At 40.9% G+C, this 21590-nt stretch overlaps 2 protein-coding genes across 2 annotated transcripts in view; one reads left to right on the forward strand and one right to left on the reverse strand.

Annotated features, from left to right (window-relative positions):
* The window catches only part of LOC138967320 (guanine nucleotide exchange factor C9orf72-like), a 36653-nt gene extending 34030 nt beyond the window's left edge, over positions 1 to 2623 (forward strand). The window contains exon 10 of the mRNA XM_070339853.1: positions 650 to 2623. Within this exon, the coding sequence (XP_070195954.1) occupies positions 650 to 842 (193 nt within the window). The 3' untranslated portion in view covers positions 843 to 2623. The remainder of the gene's footprint in view (positions 1 to 649) is intronic.
* A 910-nt stretch (positions 2624 to 3533) lies between these two features.
* LOC138967319 (dihydropyrimidine dehydrogenase [NADP(+)]-like) overlaps positions 3534 to 21590 on the reverse strand; it is a 41606-nt gene continuing 23549 nt past the window's right edge. Inside the window, exons 11-21 of the mRNA XM_070339851.1 lie at positions 21069 to 21284; positions 20412 to 20576; positions 19823 to 19891; positions 18446 to 18529; positions 15565 to 15685; positions 14858 to 15120; positions 13611 to 13784; positions 7755 to 7895; positions 6885 to 6968; positions 6183 to 6294; positions 3534 to 5517 (exon numbers count right to left, since the gene is read on the reverse strand). Coding sequence (XP_070195952.1) covers positions 5381 to 5517; positions 6183 to 6294; positions 6885 to 6968; positions 7755 to 7895; positions 13611 to 13784; positions 14858 to 15120; positions 15565 to 15685; positions 18446 to 18529; positions 19823 to 19891; positions 20412 to 20576; positions 21069 to 21284 — 1566 coding nt within the window. The 3' untranslated portion in view covers positions 3534 to 5380. The remainder of the gene's footprint in view (positions 5518 to 6182; positions 6295 to 6884; positions 6969 to 7754; positions 7896 to 13610; positions 13785 to 14857; positions 15121 to 15564; positions 15686 to 18445; positions 18530 to 19822; positions 19892 to 20411; positions 20577 to 21068; positions 21285 to 21590) is intronic.

Raw genomic sequence — 21590 nt, forward strand, 5'->3', positions numbered from 1 at the left:
AAAAGAGTCCATCAACAAAGAAAGCGATACACTCTGTTGACACGTTTTTGGTCTTAAAAGGAGGGTTCCACTGTATAAGGCTGGTTAGATGTATGCTGGTTAGATGTAGGCTGGTTAGATGTAGGCTGGTTAGATGTATGCTGGTTGGATGTAGGCTGGTTACATGTATGCTGGTTACATGTATGCTGTATGTATGAACACGCATGTTTTAGAAAGGAAAACATTGTGGTTAGAACAAAACACAAACAGCAACCTGAGTCATCTTTTTACCACTTTTGAGTGTATCTAAGGGAGGTAACCACTTTCAATATAGACACCAACAGCAAATGAGAGTTATACAGAACCTGTCTCCTTGTACCTGAGAGAACAAGAAGCATTGAAATTAACAAATGACTTTTATCCTCTTGTACGGTGGAACCCTCCTTTTAAGGCCTCTAAAAATCGTAGAAAAACAGGGTCTTAAAGATGAGGGAGTCTTTGAATGGGGGTACATTTTCACAGGTTATGAACAAAGACCTCTAAACATCTTAGAAAACAGGGTCTTAAAGATGAGGGAGTCATATAAAGGGGGTTCCACTGTATATTACACAGTGTATTAATTAATTGACTTTTGAGTGTGTTTCCACAAGAACATTGTTTTCTTTTTCAGGCAACGCGGGAGCCAGTCATTATTCAGAGGAGGGTTGAAAAAGCTGCGCCACGACCTTAACCTTCCCCTGGAAGGTGACCTTCGCATCGTCATGGCAGCAGCAGAAAAGTTGAAGCCCGGTTTGTGCAACATCCTGCTTGGTGAACGTCGATACGACACTGAATACTTGCCAAATGTTCCCGATGTCTTTTAATCGTTTGGATGCACTGTTTGGACTGTGATCAGACTGTTACTTTGTGTGATTTGCTTTTGATGACAAATCATTTTTGAAAGAGTTATCACTGTGCTCTATATATTTTATTCTGTTTGTTTTTTGTTGATGGAACTGAAAATTTGACACGTCTGTGACTGTGTGCAAACGTTGCTGACTTTGTTTTCCTCTGTGTTCAGACAAATATAAAAACATATTGAGAGTAAAAGTGAAGTAGAAAAATTCTGTCAGCTCAAATTTATATGATTATCGTCAGCTTTATATTTGCTGAGGAGATATTAAAATGCAACATGATAAGTACTGCTTGAATGGTGGTCTTACGGAAAACAAAAACATCAAAGTGAGTAAATTCAACTTCTTTTAACATCGGCGACCATGTGTGGAGATACGCCTCTTGGTAGTGATTGGGTTATAGTGTCACATGGGAAAAATATGCCTCAATGTTTCCAAGAAAAACAACTCTTTTACAACCCATACAAACCCGACAGAGTTATTTCTAGAATTCTTCTATTGACGCCAAACATCTCAGAATAATTCATCAGTTTATGTAAACAAACTATCTTTTACAGAAGAGGTAAAGGGGGGTATGGAAGGTGATTTATTTTTAGTACTTTTCAAGTATTAATTGTTTTGTCCAGCTTGCTAAAATGTATGAAATGGTTTAAATGGTGTTGGGTAACTTATTTTGTGTTTTATTTAATTTCGTTTTCTATTCATGATTGCATGTCTTTTCTTTCAAATCAATTCCCTCTGCTAAAGACGTCTTTTCTAGACAAAATTCACGAGATCAAAATCTTTCTGGGCAAGCTTAACTCGCTGTGTTTTCTTCGCCTCATATTTACAGTGTCAGTGTGTGAGTTATGCATAGTGTAAAACCCACTTCATTTTTTTCTTCATTGAGTGCTGCTCACTTGGCTGATTTTGTCAAAAGGAAAGAAATCAAGAGTGGATGAGGTTGAAAAATGAGCGGCTTAATTATAATATTCTATTACTTATAAGAGCGCTTACTTCCCTTTGTTGATCAGATCTTTAATTTTCTATAATCAAACAAACCTGGGGAATAACGGAAAACTGTCAGAATATGTTGAATACAATTTATTTCAGTGTCTGTGATATAGAATGGTATGACGTGGAGTTGATTGCATGCAACTGTGTGTTGCCTGACTGCATGAATAACTGATCGTACAGGTATAATTATCTTTGTGAAGACTGAATGCATAAAATTGCTATATTTCATTCCCAGGACACTTATATCAAAAACAAAGAGGAGCATAATTTGCCTAAAATAATACAATATTTGCATAGTATGATTGACTCTGTGAATGCTGTTGTTCAATGGTAGCTGTAACGTCAGCTTTCAATTTGATATTATGTCAATACAGTGGAACCCCCCCCCCCCCCCCCCCCTATAAGACCCCCCAATTTAAGACTTCCTCCCTTTTCAGACCTTGCTGATTCAGATTTTTTGTTGGTAACATCTGTAAAGTTACCTCCCTTTAAAGACTTCCTCCTTTTTAAAACCTGAATTTTGCAGATTTTTTGAGGTCTTATAAAAGGGGTTCCCCTGTAAATAACAGTTGATAAAAATCCACAGTTTTCTGCTGCAGATGATTTGAGCACAAACATGGCAGAAGGGGTCCTTTATGTGGGACTTTTAAATCACTTTACAACTAGAGCTTTAGTTTCTGTTAAAATGGCCGGCTTTTTGTCAAAAGGGCGCTTCCTTGTGTTTCAAGTATAATAAATTGGGTAACAGAATCATGTTTGTGTGTGTGCGCCTGTGTGTGTGTGTGAGAGAGCAGGAAAGGGAGTGTGTATGAAGCAATCAAGAGTGAAAACAAATTACTCAGAAAAATATCCATGGTTTATTATACGTTATTTGCGTTTTTGACCAAAATATGACATTTTACACAGATCGAGACAGTCATTGTTCTCCGAGACCGCGACACACATGCAATCAAACACATGAGCTTCATATTTGGGTGTTTCAGGTTGGCCGAAACTTCAAAGGAACTACAAAACACATGTCATGTACTGACTTTGTTGTTGTTTTGACGATTGAACGAGCACACACACATGCGATCAAACACATGACGTGTGTTTTGTAGTTCCTTTGAAGTTTCGGTCAACCTGAAACGCCCAAATATGAAGTTTTGTAGGCCTCTGACGTCACATGGCTCAAAGAAGGGAAATCCAATGTCCAATCGATACATAACATGTTATTTAATTAAATATGTGTATATTCTATATAAGTACAGAAAATAAAATTTTTATGAGAATACATGTTGACAGAGTAATACAGTAACAATGTGACTAAATGCATAAAAGTAAATACATTTGATGTCTAAATATAGATAATGCCAAATATATATATATATATGTCAACTAAATGTTTTCTAAAAGAGACTAATAAAACAGATCAACATGGTAAGACAATTAAGCAGTGTTCAGTTATACGGATTTGATCACAGAAAGAACCTGACACAATGTGACAGGAAACTACTAACAAACTGTTGAATAGTTTTATATTCTTCTTCTTCTTCTTCTTCTGCGTTCGTGGGCTGAAACTCCCACGTACACTCGTGTTTTTTGCACGAGTGGAATTTTACGTGTATGACCGTTTTTACCCCGCCAATAAGGCAGCCATACGCCGCTTTCGGAGGAAGCATGCTGGTTTGTTTGTTTGTTTGTTTATTTGTTGCTTAACGTCCAGCCGACTACGCAGAGCCATATCAGGACGAGGAAGGGGGGGATGAAGGGGGCCACTTGTCAAGCGATTCCTGTTTACAAATGCACTAACCCATTACTTGTGTCCCAGCAGGCTTTAGTAAAACTAAATTATTACCTACTGGAAGATTACCAGTTTCCAGTATGTTAAAATAGGCTTAACCTATCTACTGCTGGACTTACATCAGAACACTAACAGATTAAACTATACATGAATCGCGAGACAAGCGGCAAGAGAAGAGATTTTTGGAAAAAATACAGGTGAATGAGCAAGAAGGCAGAAAAAAGAAAAGAATTCATGAAGAAAAAGAGAGCATGACAGGAAAGAGGAACCAAAAATCTACCTAACAGCAAACTAGAAAGCTCCTGCGGTTCCAAAAACAGGAGGGGCCTTTAATTTCATAACCGCAGTGCCCCACTGCGGGAAGGAAGCATGCTGGATATTTTCGTGTTTCTATAACCCACCGAACTCTGACATGGATTACAGGATCTTTTCCGTGCGCACTTGGTCTTGTGCTTGCGTGTACACACAAAGGGGGATAAGCCACTAGCAGGTCTGCACATAAGTTGACCTGGGAGATCGGAAAAATCTCCACACTTACCCCACCAGGCGGCCGCGACCGGGATTCGAACCCTCGACCTTCCGATTAAGAGGCCGACGTCTTACCACCCCGCCACAGCGCCCGTCCTTAAAAAATATTACTGTTCATTGCTTCATGAACAAACACATTCATATGCACACACATATGCTGTTATCAATAACAAGAATGAAACGGCTACTGCCATTTGGAAAAATACATGGAATACATGCCATCGCTGCGTAGTAAACATTTTCAAGAACATCCTTTGAAGAAAATTGGACATCATAGGCACGATGTGATAAAATTGGTAGAATATATAAGTAAACAGTTAAGTAGTTATAGGTAAGCATTCACAATTTTTTATTTTATTTTTTTACATGCAAGAATACTCAGCTATACACAGCTAATAGTCGAATTCGATTGTATTGTAATTGATTGTTAAAGAGTGAATGCCCTTGGTTTTTACTCGGACAAACATTGGAGGGGCCAATCACTAGCGAGGGGTGTGTCGGAAACACGAGGACAGGAGCATGTGTGAAGTTATTTGTCAGAGGAAAAGCAAGGGTATTCACTCTTTCACAACTCATACAAACCCAACAGGGTTATTTCCAAAAATCTATTAACAGAGCTGTACCCATACACATTTTCTGATTAAACGAAAGTATATATCGCACAACAACATTTCAACAAAAATATTCCACAGGTACATCATTATAATCATCCTCATCTCATTAATCATCCAAAATTAAATTTCTCCTTACAGGCAGCCATATGCCTCTTTTAGAGGAAGCATGCTGGGTACTTTTGTGTTTCTATAACCCACCAAACTCTTGACATGGAATACAGAATCTTTTCCGTTCGCACTTGGGTCTTGTGCTTGCGTGTACACACGAAGGGGGATAAGCCACCAGCAGGTCTGCACAAAAGTTGACCTGGGAGATAAAAAAAATCGCCACCCTTAACCCACCAGTCGCAGCAGGGATTCAAACCCGCGACCTTCCGCTTTGGAGGCCAGCGTCACCAGAGCACTGCGCCCATCATTGTCCCTAACAAACCCCATGGCCATTATTTCACACTCTGAAAGCATAGCGACAGTGCGACCGAGAACCTTACACAAGGCAAAATCAAGTTATTTTACTAAGCTCAATTTCAACCAATCCGAGTTGGGATCTTTGTCGTGCACACCACCCCAGGCAGAAGAACATGGCCGCTCTAGTTGGTGAGCATGACGACGCCAGTCTTGGATTGTGTGGTCAGAGGAATGCCTCGCTTGGGGATGTAGGGGGTGGGTCTCTGCACCATGGTGATGCAGTCGTTGATGGGGCACACGGACAGGCATAGTGTACAACCTGAAGAGAAAAAAATGTAATCATAACTTGTACCTGTCAATCAAACAACAAAACAATATTAACCAGATAAAAGAAAAGCACCAAAAAAAATAATAATAAAAAAAAGCAAAAGGAACAAAAACAGAACACAAACGCACAAATAAAGAGTCACACATTGAATTGAAGTTGGGTACAGTGGAACCCCCCCCCCCCTTTTAACACCTGACAATTTTAAAGATCCCCTCCTTTTTAGGGCCCCGTTTTCTCAAAATTTCTGTTCATACCATCTTTAAATGTACCCCCATTTTAAAACCCTGTTTATCTGATTTTCTGTTCATAACCTCTGTACATTTACCCCCATTTTAAAGACTCATTCCATTTTAAAACCCTGTTTATCTGATTTTCTGTTCACAACCTCTGTAAATTTACCCCCATTTTAAAGACTCATTCCATTTTAAAACCCTGTTTATCTGATTTTCTGTTCACAACCTCTGTAAATTTACCCCCATTTTAAAGACTTCCTCCTTTTTAAGACCTCTTATTATCGCCATAAGTAAAATAAATCCTGAATGAAACTTGACTGCATGGGTCTTCCTCTAGTGAACTTTATCGAGTCACTGAGTGCTCAAACAATCCTTCTCTTGGTGAGTCAAGATCTCTTTTATTTTTTAACAAACAAGGCTTACCTGTGCAGTCATCCGTGACGTGTGTTAAGTGTGTCACGGGGTCAAAGGTGATGGCCTGGTAACCGGAGTCGTTACAGGTCATGTAGCACTTGCCGCAGTTGATGCACATGTCCTGCACACACACACAGCATATAAGGACCTCCAGTTTGTCAGTTCGCATCTCCCGCCAAAATGAATTTAACATTTCCCGTAATCACGTTCTGGGCCTGAATGCTGTTGTGCGGTATACCAAAATCGATCCACATAACATCTTTTACAATTGTCTTACGTAGTCAAACACAATGTCTTGACATAAAGTACCCAAAATAGATCCACATAACATCTTTTACAATTGTCTAACGTAATCAAACACAATGTCTTGACATAAAGTACCCAAAATAGAAATAATTCTCCCTCTCGCCGAGACTCATAGACTTGCATGTCGGCTTTTAACGAAGTTAGTTCACGTGCGAGACCCGATGTGAGCCTGATCGAGGGCCACACTTTAGTCCTGCCCGGAGACAGACCAAAATAAATTCGTAAAATTGTTGCAGTTTCGACTACTTGCATGAAAGTCAATGAAACTTGGTCTTTTTTCAAATGGATAGCTGCCTGAGGCATGCCTGAAAGCCCTAAGGGCTATGTGCAACCAGACGTGATAAGTCCAGTAACTTTAACATGGAGCTTCCACTGCAAAGAGAATTGAAAAGAAAGGCAACAGACCTCATTGATGAGAGCCACCACTTGCTGCTTGTTATCCAGCTCCTCGTAGCTTGTGATCTTGGGGAGGGATTTGCCAATCACATCCTGAAACACACACAGCGTAATGTCATTGCAAAGAGAGATAGACACAGGTCTGCATAAAAACACAGGGTTTGAAAACGCGAGTACCACGAGTACCGTATAGTTTATTGAACCATTTCATGAAGTAAAATCAAGGTAAAAAAAAAAAGATTAATTAATGACTTGAAAGGAATTTTTACAGTATCAAACCTTTTCTTGCTCTTGAATGTCAGCAGTGAACAAATACATCTTGACATTCTCAAACAGATCACACACACCACAAGCACTCCTGAATTTACATTTGTCAATCAATGACAAATATAGGCACAGGCAGTCCTGACAAGATTCTGTAACCCTAGCTAGTTCAGTGCCTGCACATGACACCACTGTCGCTAACACCAGCATCAAACATTCGAACTGTGCAAGTGAATAGAGCTTTGACGGGCGCAGTGGTGTGACGTCGGCCTCCTAATCGGGAGGTTGGGAGTTTGAATCCCGGTCGCTGCCGCTTGCTGGGTTAAGAGTGGAGATTTTTCCAATCTCCCAGGTCAACTTATGTGCAGACCTGCTAGTGACTTAACCCCCTTCGTGTGTACACGCAAGCACAAGACCAAGTGCGCACGGAAAAGATCCTGTAATCCATGTCAGAGTTCGGTGGGTTATGGAAACACAAAAATACCCAGCATGCCTACTCAACGAAAGCGGAGTGAAGCTGAGTATGCTCTCAGAGTATGGTGTTGGGAACCCAAATGGGCAAACGAGCTCACACTTGACCAGAAAATTCTGGAACGCTGAAGAATAGAGCATTACCTTGATTTTCGGGACCACCTTCTTGGAGGGTCGAGGTGGACGGGACGTGTCGAAGGGTCCGGCCAGCAGATCAGCCTTGACCTTCGTACTGGCGATGATCTCCTCTCGCTTCTTGACATAGGGGCCAAAGGATGGCAGATGCTGCAAAATAAAAAGATGTTCTAACGTTTGGTTTTCTTCTTTCAATCTTCAATGTGCAAGTTCACTGTGCTTAAACTAGGGACTTGAAGGGTGGAAGATGGAGAATGATTTCAGGAGAAGGAGGGACTTTGGGAGGGACAGAGAGAGGGGATTTATAGAAGGCAAAAAGGAGGGAGGGGCTTCATGAGGGAAAGGTGCTTAGAAGGCCGGGAGAAGGAGGGACATTGAGAGGGACAGAGAGTGTGGGCTTGCACACTACCCATCATAAAAAAACAATGTTTGAGTGCAAATCTTTGTGATGAGGCCATTTATTGTAAAACAAGTTCTATGACTGGAAAGGGCCATTTATTCCCATACCATATTCAGCAAACAGATTGATTTTACTTTAGTTACCTTGTTGTCCCACGCATCAAACTGAACGCTTTCGGCAAGCGCGCCGCCTTTATCTACACAGCTCCCTCTATTTGGAACTCTCTGCCCATGTCTGTCCGCCTTTCTACCTCTCTCCTCTCCTTCAAGTCCTCTCTAAAAACACACCTCTTCCGGCAATACTTCGACGCCTAGCCTGTTCAGTATCTGCCACATTGAGGAGAGGGGTCACTTGCCATCGTAGCGCGCTGTGGGCCGGCTGGGGACGGGTTGCTATTTCATGTGCCTGTTTCCTTGTTTATTTCCGTGTTTTTGTTCCCTGTACGTGCGCGCGATAGCTGTCGCGGTGTATGAGTGCGACTACACGTGCCTTGGCGTGTGTGTGCGAGTGTGCGAGGGCTGTATTTTGTATATTTTTATTTGATACATGTATAAATGTGTCTCCAGGAATATGTTTTGTTTTAATCTTGTATCGATACTATTTAGTTCTGCCTCGTTATTAGCCATTGAGTATAACTGTTTTATCATCATTGCTTTGTTGTTGTTCTTTAGCCATTTACGTTGAATGACTTGTTATACATTGACATTGATAGTTTTATTCTTCTTCTTCTTCGTCGTTCGCTAGTTAGTTTTTATCATAAGAACCTTTTCAAATTCCTATTTATACATAAATGCATATTTTATATTGTAAAGCAGTATGCATTGTTAGAGGATTTTTTTTTTAATTTTTTTTTTTTAGTAGCAGTGTTTAAGGGCAGACCGGGTAGGCAAAATGAGTTATTTTTGGTCTCATACACCTTTTTGGGGTTGTTGCATTTTTCACACCTTTGAACATCCTGGAATGCATTCAATAATCTGCTTTTGTCATTTTAGACATGTATTCATGTAAATAAAACCATTTTCAAACCGATGTTTTGTTGTTTTTGTCTGTGTTTTATCAAAAAAATCGAAAAAATGGTCAACTTTGGATACTCCGTGCTGGTAAATGTGCGCACATGACATGACCCTTCGCTGTTCAAACTGTGTGGAAATTTCCGTTCTTCAAGATGACGTCATCACCGTTGGGGAATTTCCGTTGACATAGGCACAAAGAGAGAGAATCCGTTCCAACCGAAACCCCGGAATTAATATATGCAAATATATGTAGGTCAAAGGCATTTGGCGCAAGCGCAGTAGACAACTTATCAGTCCCCCGGTGTCAACAAATCCATGACGTTTTCACCGATTCAGCAGCATTTTTCAAAGTTTTGAACTGCGGAGAACAAACCTAACATTGGAAATGTTCGGCATAGTGGCAAGAAATATCAGAGAAAGATGAACCAGCAGCAGCGAACAGTAGAAGGAAGTAACAACACTCCTAAATGAACCAACATGATCGTATTTAAGCAGACGACATTCTAAGATTCTTGACTCGACGAGGTGGGTTTTGCTTCTTTCTCTTTTCGATCTTGTTTGTTTGACAACGTGATTTATTGCACATCGTTATGTTGTTGTTGTTGTAAGAATGTGTTAGGGTTTGCAGGTAAATGATAAACAGTTTGTGTCTGAAGTATTTTGCGGGTTTCTTGATCCAATTTACTGACCATGCCGCAGCCGCATCCCCCCCCCCCCCCCCCTCCCTCCCTCGATCATCTCTGTGATATCGTCTTCACAACCCCTATTTTATTGTTCTTCGCTGGCCAGTCCTTGAGAGCTTACTATGGTGTAACATGTCATCAGTATTCTTTGTCTGGGGTCAAACTGAGAAGCAGCATCTGAGCGATGTACGACTGACACAGTTTCTGTTTCTGGTCATTGACCGTAGGAAAATAAGTAGGCCTACCCTACTAGAGAGCGTTCTCTAATTCTAAAGGATTGGTTTACACCAGCATGGCTGACCAACCTATCATTGACAGCAATATTGTTGTCAAATCTTTTCCATTAACTAAGGAATAAAAAAAATAGATCCAATTTACTTCACCAAAGAAAAAAAAAGAGTTAAACTAATTAAAGGACTGGGGATGCAACTCATGAATCAAAAGCATAAAGATCACCTGCAAACAGTGCTAGGTTTAGGAAATCTGAAAATGTATACACACACACAGAACACACACACACACACACACACACAAAACAGACAACAGACAAGAAACAAGCAAATACATAGCAAGTGTGATGAAATAAATTAATTTTAAAAGAAAAATATGAAAAGAAAGAAAGAAAGAAATTCAGCTAGTTTCAGTATTAGTTCCTGTGTGTATGTGATTGTGTGGTTACTCAAATCCCATAGTAAACTTGACATGTACATTTTGTGATAGGGGCCAATTAATGAATGTCTTTTGTGTGTGTGTGTGTGTGTGTGTTCGTCAACCGACATATGTGGGTACGAGCCGCTGAGGTGGTTGTAAGAAAACCCGCCTGGTTCAGTGGTTGGGGGCTGATTGGGATTTCTGATTTACCAGCCTAGCCAAAAAGTTGAGGATGCACCCCATGTAACATGGTCATTTGCAAAATAAAGTACAAGCACTTGTTGACGTTTATATTGAGTCTTAAAATTTGCAGCTTATTACAAACAAAAACCATGGACAGTTGTATCAAATATTAAATCAGTGTTTGTGTATTTATTAGGTTGGAGCAAGGGGAGAGCCAGTCCTCCTGTGGTGGCAGCGAGGAGAAAGATTGACCTGATGGAAAAGTTTGCTAAACCGGAACTACCCTCTTCCACAGCAGAAACATCAGCTTTGCCATCTTCTGACCAACCATAAGAAGATACAGATACTTTGCCATCTTCTGACCCATCACAAGCAGATATGGATACTGGTACTGTGCAACGTCACTCCGCTGACATGTGTTGGGCTTTTGTCAACATTGATCAGCTCAATCTATTGCTGAAAGGTTTATATCCTGTACTGAATGCTTGTCTGATAGCAGTCTGATTATGAAAGAAGGTGATGCATCAGCCCAAGGATTTGCACAGGCCCTGCATCTGGAGTGCATATGAGTGTCCATTCAAGTCTGCAGTTGTTTACTCTTCTCCCGGTGTTTGCAACGCTTCGGGTGGTAAAGTTGCATTTTAAATAATCCGCGTATGACCATGTTGGTACATGGAAAGGGACATTCAGCTTTACAGAAATTTGCTGCAGTGTTAGGATTGAGCACAGAAATACTGTAATTAAAATGTTGCAACTTTTGAATGGCTTGATAGCTTTGTTCCATTTGTGTATATATAATTATGTAATGTTGTTGATGATTTGTGAAGCATCATTTCTATGCAATGGAATAAGAAATCAGTGCATCCGTTGGGTTTTTATGAGTCTGACAGTTTGGTTCTGATCAATATTTTCATATCAGCACAAACACAGATAATTGACTTTTTTAATGTTTTCATATGATTTTTTTTTAAATCAAAAAAATCTGATAATTTGATTATCAAACCATTTCCCCTTCATAGTTAAAGTGTTATTCTGGTTAAAAAAAAACCACCCCATTAATTCAAGCTCTACTGTGGTACTAGTTTACCGGGGTACTAGTGAGACTCTTTTACATGCTGTTTTCTCTACATGTAATTTGAGACAAAATGTGGTAATTAAAATGTTGTAACTTTTGAATGGCAAGATGGATTTGTTCCAATTTTGTATATGTTGTTTATGATTTGTGAAGCACCATTTCTGTGCATGGAATAAGAATACAGTGGATTCCTTGTGTTTTTATGAGTCCGACAGTTTCGTTTTGATTCATATCTGCACTAACATAGATGAGTTTTCAAATGATTTTTTAAAAAAAGTCTGGATAATTTGATCGTCAAATCATTTCCCCATCATAGTAAAGTGGTTATTCTTATAAAAACATATCAATTCAGGCTGCACTGTGCTACTAGTTTGAGGTACTGGTTGGAATCTTTCAAATGCTGTTTTCTCTGAATGTAATTTTCAGACAAACATCTGTAATTAAAATGTTGCAACTTTTGAATGGCTTGATGGATTTGTTTCATTTTTGTTTATGTTGTTTATGATTTGTAAAGCGTCAGTTTTGTGTATGGAATAAGAGTTAAGTGCATTGGTTGGGTTTTTATGAGTCTGACAGTTTGGTTCTGATTCATGTTTTCATATCGGTACAAACAAAGATGGCTGTTTTCATATGATGTATATAAAAAAAATCCTGATAATTTGATTGTCAAATCCTTTTCCCTACATAGTAAAGTGGTCATTCTGATAAAAACATATGAATTCAGGGTGCACTGTGCTACTGGTTTTTTTATGTACTGGTTCAAATCTTTAAAATGCTGTTTTCTCTGAATGTAATTTTCAGACAAAACGCTACAATTAAAATGTTGCAACTTTTGAAAGGCTTGATGGATTTGTTCAGTTTTTGTATATGTTGTTTATGAGTTGTACAGCATCAGTTCTGTGTATGGAATAAGAGTTCAGTGCATTGGTTGTGTTTTTATGAGTCTGACAGTTAGGATTTCATGTATTTTTCTTATCAGAACTGAACCGGTAACTGAAAATGCTAAATTAAAATAATATATTGCTTAGAAATGCTTTTCGATACACAGAATTATTAAACACACACATATTGCTGCAAAGAAGAAAAATTGGATCAAAACATGCACTGGTTCACAAACTGCAACATTTTAAAATAAGCACATTTTATAACGTTTTTCTCACATTTTGGTGAATAAAACCCCCCAAAATTGCTTTTCACTCAAAATTTAAAATGGTTTCCCTTAATTAGGTTATTCTGCTTGCAAAAATCAAACAAGCAGCAAGCTGTTTCAAAAAACAAAAAAAAAAGTGCTTGCCTACCCTGTCCCCCCTTAAATGTCGAAGCTGCTTTTCCCATTTTTACCCAAGAGACCGACTGTATATTGTGTTATTGTATTTGTCAGACTTGATTGTACCAAGTCCCTACACATGTTGTAATGCGCTTAGAGCCAAATATTTTTGTTTTTTGTAAGGGATAGGCGCAATATAAATACACTTTATTATTATTATTATTATTACTTTCTCTACAGTGGAACCTACAACGCAGACAACCCCCAAAATGAATATCTGTCTTAGTTTTTTATGACGCGTAGGTGGGGTTTGCTATGCTATGCACTCACCTGTCCAGTAACCACACTGGATACAGGTTTTCCAGACAGGTGGACAGGTGTGGGGGGACTCTGACCCTCCCAGCCCTCTATCTCACGCTACACACTCACCTGTCCAGTAACCGCACTGGGTACAGGCTTGCCTAACTGGTCAACAGGTGTGGGGGGACTCTATCTCACGCTACACACTCACCTGTCCAGTAACCGCACTGGGTACAGGCTTGCCTAACTGGTGGACAGGTGTGGGGGGACTCTATCTCACGCTACACACTCACCTGTCCAGTAACCACACTGGGTACAGGCTTGCCTAACTGGTGGACAGGTGTGGGGGGACTCTGCCCCTCCCAGCCTGACAGTCCCTCCAGGCTGTCCAGGTAGAGCAGCGTCTTGAGGCCCAGGATGTAGTCCTGCACCACCGTGAAGTCCTGGTTTTGAATCGCGCTGCACACCTGTTGACAATATTAATAATAATAATGATGAACACTTATTGGTCGCCCCTTCCAAGGTTCGTGCAATTTTTTCTCTCTCTAATATTCAAGGACTTTCAAGACCTTCTGATAAAAAAAATCAAGCACCCTCTTACCTTTGAAGCTCGCAATAAAACACTCGCTGGTTATTATACCCCCTTCCCGCACGCAGATTTAAATCATTGGATGTTCAAAAACTAATGATTTCATTTTTGTCAGAGACGACAGATTCGTAGCAGACGATGGTTTTGAAGCAGACAGACTCAAAAGGAACTGTAGGTTAATGTTAAACTTTTTCATTGAGGTTTTCAAATAATAAATCATTGCAATTGTTCATTGTGTGTGGTTGTTGTGCAATCAGTTTGCAGCATTAGAGTTTTTAAGGACTTTTCCAGGATCTTGCCAATTTTGTAAGCACTTTCAAGGCCTTGAAACTAACCCCTCCAAATTCAAGCACTTTCAAGCACCTGTACGAAACCTGCCCTTCTCGCCAGAGCTCACGTTGATGTACAATAGCAAAACAAACACACACACACACATGATAAAATCTGATTAATACAGTTAAATAACACAACTATCCCAGAGCTCAACAAATATGCAAGATTACACAATGCCAAAAAAAAGGTAAAAGACGATGGGTACGCAAAGGTTTCCAAGAGCACACAAGGAGACATCAGCAGCCAGATCCAATCACACACAGAGCTCTACAATGAACAGGTAGGTGTCTAGCCGGCAGCGTCGAAGAAATGTCAAGCTACTATAAATAACTCGTGCTCTTCGCCGGCAGACAACTCTACAGAGCCTGCAGTGAAGGGAAACTACTGCGTCACCCTGTCACAAAAGCAACACTGTTTTGCATGAAAAAAATCCAAAAACGACAGACTGCCAACGTTCAGATGAGTTCGATCATCATCTGTTTCATAAGTGTCTGTCTGTCTGTCTACTTCGGACTTTTTGGTCGACGTACTAATAAATGTAACGTTTTGTTTTGTCAATAACAAATGTTCTGATAACCTACCTTTCTTGTTTTATTTATTTTGCATGACAAAACTCACCTGTAACACGGAGGCCCCAGCATGCAAGTACTGCAGTCCCACGTCAGCGGAGTCGATGCCCCCTGTGGCCAGGATAGGGAAACCAGGCAACGCATTGCCAATGGCAGACACCGCCTTCAGAGCGATTGGACGGATGGCGTTCCCTGAGACACCTCCGTAAGTTGTGCGTTTCTCGCTGCCGATCCCTGGCCAGGGCGTTCCATCGCTTCTCAGACCCATGAGGCCGGACACCGTGTTGGTGGCTGTCACACCATCAGCATTTCCTGGAACATTGCAATTAATTTTATGCTGACGAAAAGACATGATGAATAAAATAGCAATCAATTCAGAAACCAGGGTTCAAACACTGAACCTCTTGCATGGAAAGCTGGCATCTTATCCACTAGGTCATTGCGCACATCAACAATACATTGTACAACATCTATATGTGACCCTCCACCACGAAATGAGTCGCATGTCACCTCGCGCGGTTCTGCGCTAGGCTTAATACAAGTCCGGGGAGTGTCTGGTAACAGTGTGAGGGTCACCTTAGTCACAGGCTTATAACTCAAACAGTTTTTGCTCTTTTCTAAAACGGTTTTCACCACTGGATAGAGCATAAAAAACTCTTCAGGAAAATGTAAAAATATGAAAATCATGCAAAGGTGACATGCGACTCATACCGTCGTGGAGGGTCACATATTAAAGTGTGATGCTATAATGTCTACCTTCCTGTGCTGCTTTGGCGATGGTGACAATGTTGGTCACATTGGGGGTGAGCTTGGCAAAGAAGGGAATTTTTACAGCCTTTCGCACCCAGTTGCAAATGTCCCGCACCATTTTCTCATCCTGAAATCAAATTAAAGGCCTTCCTTAATATGAGCTTAAAGTTGTGTGAAAAATTCAGTGCCAAAGAGAGAGAGAGAGAGAGAGAGAGAGAGAGAGAGAGAGAGAGAGAGAGAGAGAGAAAGAGAAAGAGAGAGAGGTAGAGAGAGGTAGAGAGAGGGAGAGCGAGAGAGAGAATGGAGGGAGAGGAGAGAAAGAGAGAGAGAGAGTAGAGGGAGAGAGAGGAGAGAAAGAGAGAGAGAGAGTGTGTGTGTATTTGTTTGTATGCAGGCTTCCTGCAGGGCAGAGCTGATACAATTCAATGAGTTTTCAAGGACATTTCCAGGACCAAATAAATGCTTTTCAAGGACATGATTTTCCCCAAATTAATGCAAGATATAACAAGAATTAAGGGCAAAGCCCATACGACTCACATGCTTGACCTAAACCTAGCAATGACATCATACACTAAGAACTGCTTTACACATTTTTCCTACCAAAATACATGTGACCTTGACCCAAGGTCAAGGTCATCCAAGGTCATGCAACACAAAGCTGTTAATTCAAGACATAGGAAGTACAATGGTGCTTATTGGCTCTTTCTACCATGAGATATGGTCACTTTTAGTGGTTCACTACCTTATTTTGGTCACATTTCATAAGGGTCAAAGAGACCTTGACCTTGATCATATGTGACCAAATGTGTCTCATGATGAAAGCATAACATGTGCCCCACATAATTTTTAAGTTTGAAACAGTTGTCTTCCATAGTTCAGGGTCAAGGTCACTTCAAAATATGTATACAATCCAACTTTGAAGAGCCCCTGTGACCTTGACCTTGAAGCAAGGTAAACCAAACTGGTATCAAAAGATGGGGCTTACTTTGCCCTATATATCATATATAGGTGAGGTATTCAATCTCAAAAACTTCAGAGAAAATGTGAAAAATAGCTGTTTTTTAGACAACATTTATGGCCCCTGCGACCTTGACCTTGAAGCAAGGTCAAGATGCTATGTATGTTTTTTGGGGCCTTGTCATCATACACCATCTTGCCAAATTTGGTACTAATAGTGTCCAAGAAATATCCAACGTTAAAGTTTTCCGGACGGACGGACGGACGGACGGACAGACGCCGGGACGGACGGACGGACGGACGGACGGACGAACGACTCGGGTGAGTACATAGACTCACTTTTGCTTCGCATGTGAGTCAAAAATGCCACTGCGGTTCTCCGCGTCTGCAAACTATTAGTCATTCCGTAGTTGTTTCCCTTGCCAACTTCCGGGAAGGGAAGCAACTACGGGTGACTAGTAATAGTTAGTTCGTCTGCTTTCGTTTTTACTCGATCTTTTATTCTCCCAAAATGTGTGTACTGTATTTGACGAAAAAAAAGGTGGTTGCATTTTTTTTAAAATAAGACAAGCTACAATGAAATGTATAGGCAACAATTTGGAAAAATCAAGTACTTTTCAATGACTTATTTAACAAACCTCTATTTTCAAGCACTTTTCAAGGCCTGGAAAAGGTTTTCCAATTTTCAAGGAGTTTTCCAGGGTTCAAGGACTCTGTACGAACCCTGTGTATGGGTATGTGGAATGTGTGGGTGTGTGGATGTGTGCATTCATACATGGGTTGTTCTCTGGAGTTGAGTACCACAGAGGGTTATTGGATTGAAATAATAAGTGACAGTTTTGTTCATTACTACGCTTCTTTATGTGTTTCTGGGTGTTGATGATGTTAAATCTATTAAACAGTATTTTTAATACAAAAATAACTTTTTGTGTATTCGTAATTTGGGCAAATACGTCCAATCGGGAGGCCAAAATGGCGGATAATTTATCAAATATGCTGTTGGATGAAGCAACAACTATAGAATAGGTCGTACGGAATGAACGAAACATGGAAAAGCCCATAAACAGTTTGTAACTCATCATAAACGCATGCATTTTCAGTAGAATGAGTACTGTTTGCAGAAGATCAACACAATCTGAAATATTAACCATAGTTGTATGTCTGAATGTGGTCAACTTTGTAACGTGTCGTTTCACAGCAGCCCGAGCTTCATTTGCACAACACAGACCCACTCATCACAAACACACGACTATTTTGGGATGTCACTACTTTAGCACACTTCGTAACACGTGTGTAGATCGCAAGAAAAAAGCAAATAACGTCCACAGTTTTTGAAATCTGTCCATTTAAAACTGTCAGAGTATTTGGTTTTCTCTTTTTCCTGTTACGAAGTTATCGTTGTTTGTCCTGTTATTTCAATCAAAATGATTTTGTAGCGACTACTTTTGTACTAAACCACACAGCATTCTTGGGCAAGGATATCTATATATGCACCGGTTGTACCGTTGCGTGGTGACGTCGCCACTAGCCGACGGTTTGAAGTTTCATTTCTCATCTGCTCGCTCATGTTACGATGTTATTTTGACCATTTGTTGCTGCGCTAATGATAAGAATTTTGTTCAAGTTCACAAAATAGCTTTATTTATATATTTTTATGCTCACAGTGTCCTAAAGATCATATGAACACATTGTTGATGAATTTGAAGTTAGTTCAGTTTTTGACTCCCATGTCACAGTTTGGTACCCAGCTCCAGAGAACAACCCACATGTGTTTCTTTATACATGTGTTTCTTCTTCATGCACATGCGTGCAATTAATTAATTACTTTATTCTTAATCAAATACCCGCTTCAGCTGTGAAGATCTTCTCTATCTGTTTTGCTAATAAAACTTTGCATCAGTTTTCACAGATTAACACAGGCTTAACTTACCTGTCCACAAGCAAGGCCCATTCCTCTCTCACCCATACCATGGGGACAAGACAGATTGAGCTCCAGTGCAGGCGCTCCCGCTTTCTGCAGACAAAACCACAACAGCTATGATCAAAAGCACGGACTGCACACTGGGTCAACTGCGCATTGGCTCGACGTACTGTAAATGTAATGTTTTATTTTGTCATAAATTAAATGTTCCAATAACCTACCATTTTGTTTTAACCGGCACGGTTGGCCTATTGGTAAGGCGTCCGCCCCGTGATCAGGAGGTCGTGGGTTCGAACCCCGGCCGGGTCATACCGAAGACTTTAAAATTGGCAATCTAGTGGCTGCTCCGCCTGGCGTCTGGCATTATGGGGTTAGTGCTAGGACTGGTTGGTCCGGTGTCAGAATAATGTGACTGGGTGAGACATGAAGCCTGTGCTGCGACTTCTGTCTTGTGTGTGGCGCACGTTATATGTCAAAGCAGCACCGCCCTGATATGGCCCTTCGTGGTCGGCTGGGCGTTAAGCAAACAAACAAACAAACAAACCATTTTGTTCAGTTTTTTATTTTGAATTTTGGTACGTTGGCAGTCTATCTGTTTTGTTGATACCCGAAACTTGGCTATTGGGTCCGTCATAGACCTCCTCCGCACTAGCTGTTGGCTGCCTGAAGCAGCTCATCCTCCCGATGGTGAAGTGTAGACACCATCCCCTCATGTGGTTTAGTCTCCCAGCTGACGCAGTTAACAGTGGAACCCCACTTTTAAGATCCCCCAATTTAAGACCCCCTCCATTTTAAGACCTTGTTTTCTCAGACTTTCTGTTCATAACTTCTGTAAATGTACCCCCATTTTAAGACCCCCCTCCTTTTTAAGACCTGATGTTCTCAGATTTTTGGAGGTCTCAAAAGGGGGGTTTCACTGTACCGGGGTGTGGCGCTTGGAGCAAGCATGTGAGAGATTTAGGAGATGTAGTTATGAGACCAAGGGTAGGGCGGATGGTGGCGAGAGAGGTGAACGGAGGGGGAATGTTTTCAGTGCAGTGTGCGGGGCTGTGAGCAGTGAGCGCCAATGTTTAGCTCAGGCACCGTCGCGGCTGACGCGCCCCGATCAGTTCAATGCTGAACATTGCTCCCTCATTAAAAAAATATGGGCACTATTCTGGCCATCTGTATGACTTTCATTCTTATCTCCAAGACAATCTGATACGATGAGGTGTAAGTTACACCGGCCCTTCTCAGGCATTTCCAAACGCTTGACTCCAGATTATAGATGGATGACAACCAGTGTTGCCTTTCTACTCTACATGTGAGTACAGGATGACAGACATTCAAAAGGTGCTACCTCTAATCCAGAGCCCCCTACACCCTGAGAGCTGAATTGTAACTCACCTCTGCCATCTGTGCGAGTTCTGTCCAGTCTTCTTCACTGTAGCCGCACATGATGCTGGCAATCAATACCTGTGTCAAAACAAACATGCACATACATGTACATGTGAGTATTCTTAAGAGGTTTGAGTAACATCATTTTGGAAAACTCTTTGTAGTTACTTTGCTACAATTGTCTAAAGTTTGAAATTGACTGACTTACTTTTTACAGAGGTTACGTGACCACTGCCGAAGTAAGGGTACCCCCAAAATCTACCCACCAAAAACAATAGGTAACAATTAAAATATCAACACAAATTCAGAATAGCCACAACTTGGCAATGTTTACATACCAGGAGAACACCAAATTGCTTATCCATCGAAAACAGCTGTCTTGCGTATTAATTTCTTCTGTTATGTGTCGATGGCATGAGCTGTCAAAAAGGTGAGGTGTTTATGTCAATTCTTAGGGGTATCATGTCATAAAGCACTTTATTTAACCAATGACCTGGTGGATTGCTTTGAAACTTTCAGGATCTTGATATGTCTACATAAGAAACTTACTTCGGGTAAAATTTAATTACTGTTTACACAAACGTATCAGTTTTCTCACATGGTCAGGAAAGTCCGTGGTGAGTTCTGTGATGGACTTGCACCAGTAGGCAGCAGACTTCTCGCTGATGAGCTCGATGTTGAGGAAAGCGCCTTGACCCGGGCCGTAGACGTGGCCGCTGGTTGTTCCTCGCACGATGCGTGGAGACACGTTGGTCACAATATCCTGTGGCAGGAAATACAGAATAAAAAAACGTGAAAGGTTAGTTTACGGAATGCTTAATTAGACACAAAACCCATAGCTTCACTGAATGCACACACCAGAATGAAGTCACCCATAAATAAAAAGCGTCACTCCAAATACAAGGAAAATGTCCTGGTGAGACAGAATCCCTAGCCAGCCTGAAAGGCACACCAAATCCATCCCCCTAAATCCTCGCCCATACCATTAAAAAGTGTCATTCGATAACATATCCAAGCAAAACGTCTTGGTGAGAGGCCGCAGCCCGTTATACCAATTCCATCATTCTAAACCCCTCCATTTCACTGAAAAGCCCAGAATGTAGTAACTCGAACATAATCCAAACTCCAAACCTTAACCAAGCCCAAAGTCCCTCTGAGAGCAAAGCCCCAGCACATCAAACCCATTCCATCTCCAAAAATTCCCTGAAAAGCCCAGAATCAAGAAACCAATACCAAAAAAAGCGGCATTCCAAACCTTATCCAAGACAAATGTCTTGGTGAGAGCAAATCCCCAGCCACCCTCAAATGCGCGGCGAATCATGGGGCTGGTGGTGGTGGGGGGAGCACTGGCTAGGCCGAAGGGATTAGGGAACTTGAGCGGTCCGATCTGCACACTGATGTCCACACTGTCGATGGGCGTGAAGAAGTTTGGCAGGTTTGACTTGGCTGGGATGGTCTGCCCGCCTAGGCTCTGTGGGCACAAATGTGAGAATCATAAATCACAAAAATCATAAAATAGAAATAAGAGGATGAAAGTCACTTGTATCTATGACCAAAATATGACATTTTTCACAGAACGAGACAGCCAGTGATCCTCCGAGAACGCGATCTGTGTAAAATGTTCTATTTTGGTTAAAAGTGCAAATAAAATGTATGTATCAATAATCACTGTATGTATCAATGTATCAATCGCTCGTAGTTAGAATCTATTTTATTTTTTACCATTGAACGCACACAAACATGCAATCTTTTTTAGTTTTCGCTTGCCACCTAAATA

Source organism: Littorina saxatilis, linkage group LG5 (assembly GCF_037325665.1).
Source record: "Littorina saxatilis isolate snail1 linkage group LG5, US_GU_Lsax_2.0, whole genome shotgun sequence".
Classification (NCBI taxonomy): domain Eukaryota; kingdom Metazoa; phylum Mollusca; class Gastropoda; order Littorinimorpha; family Littorinidae; genus Littorina; species Littorina saxatilis.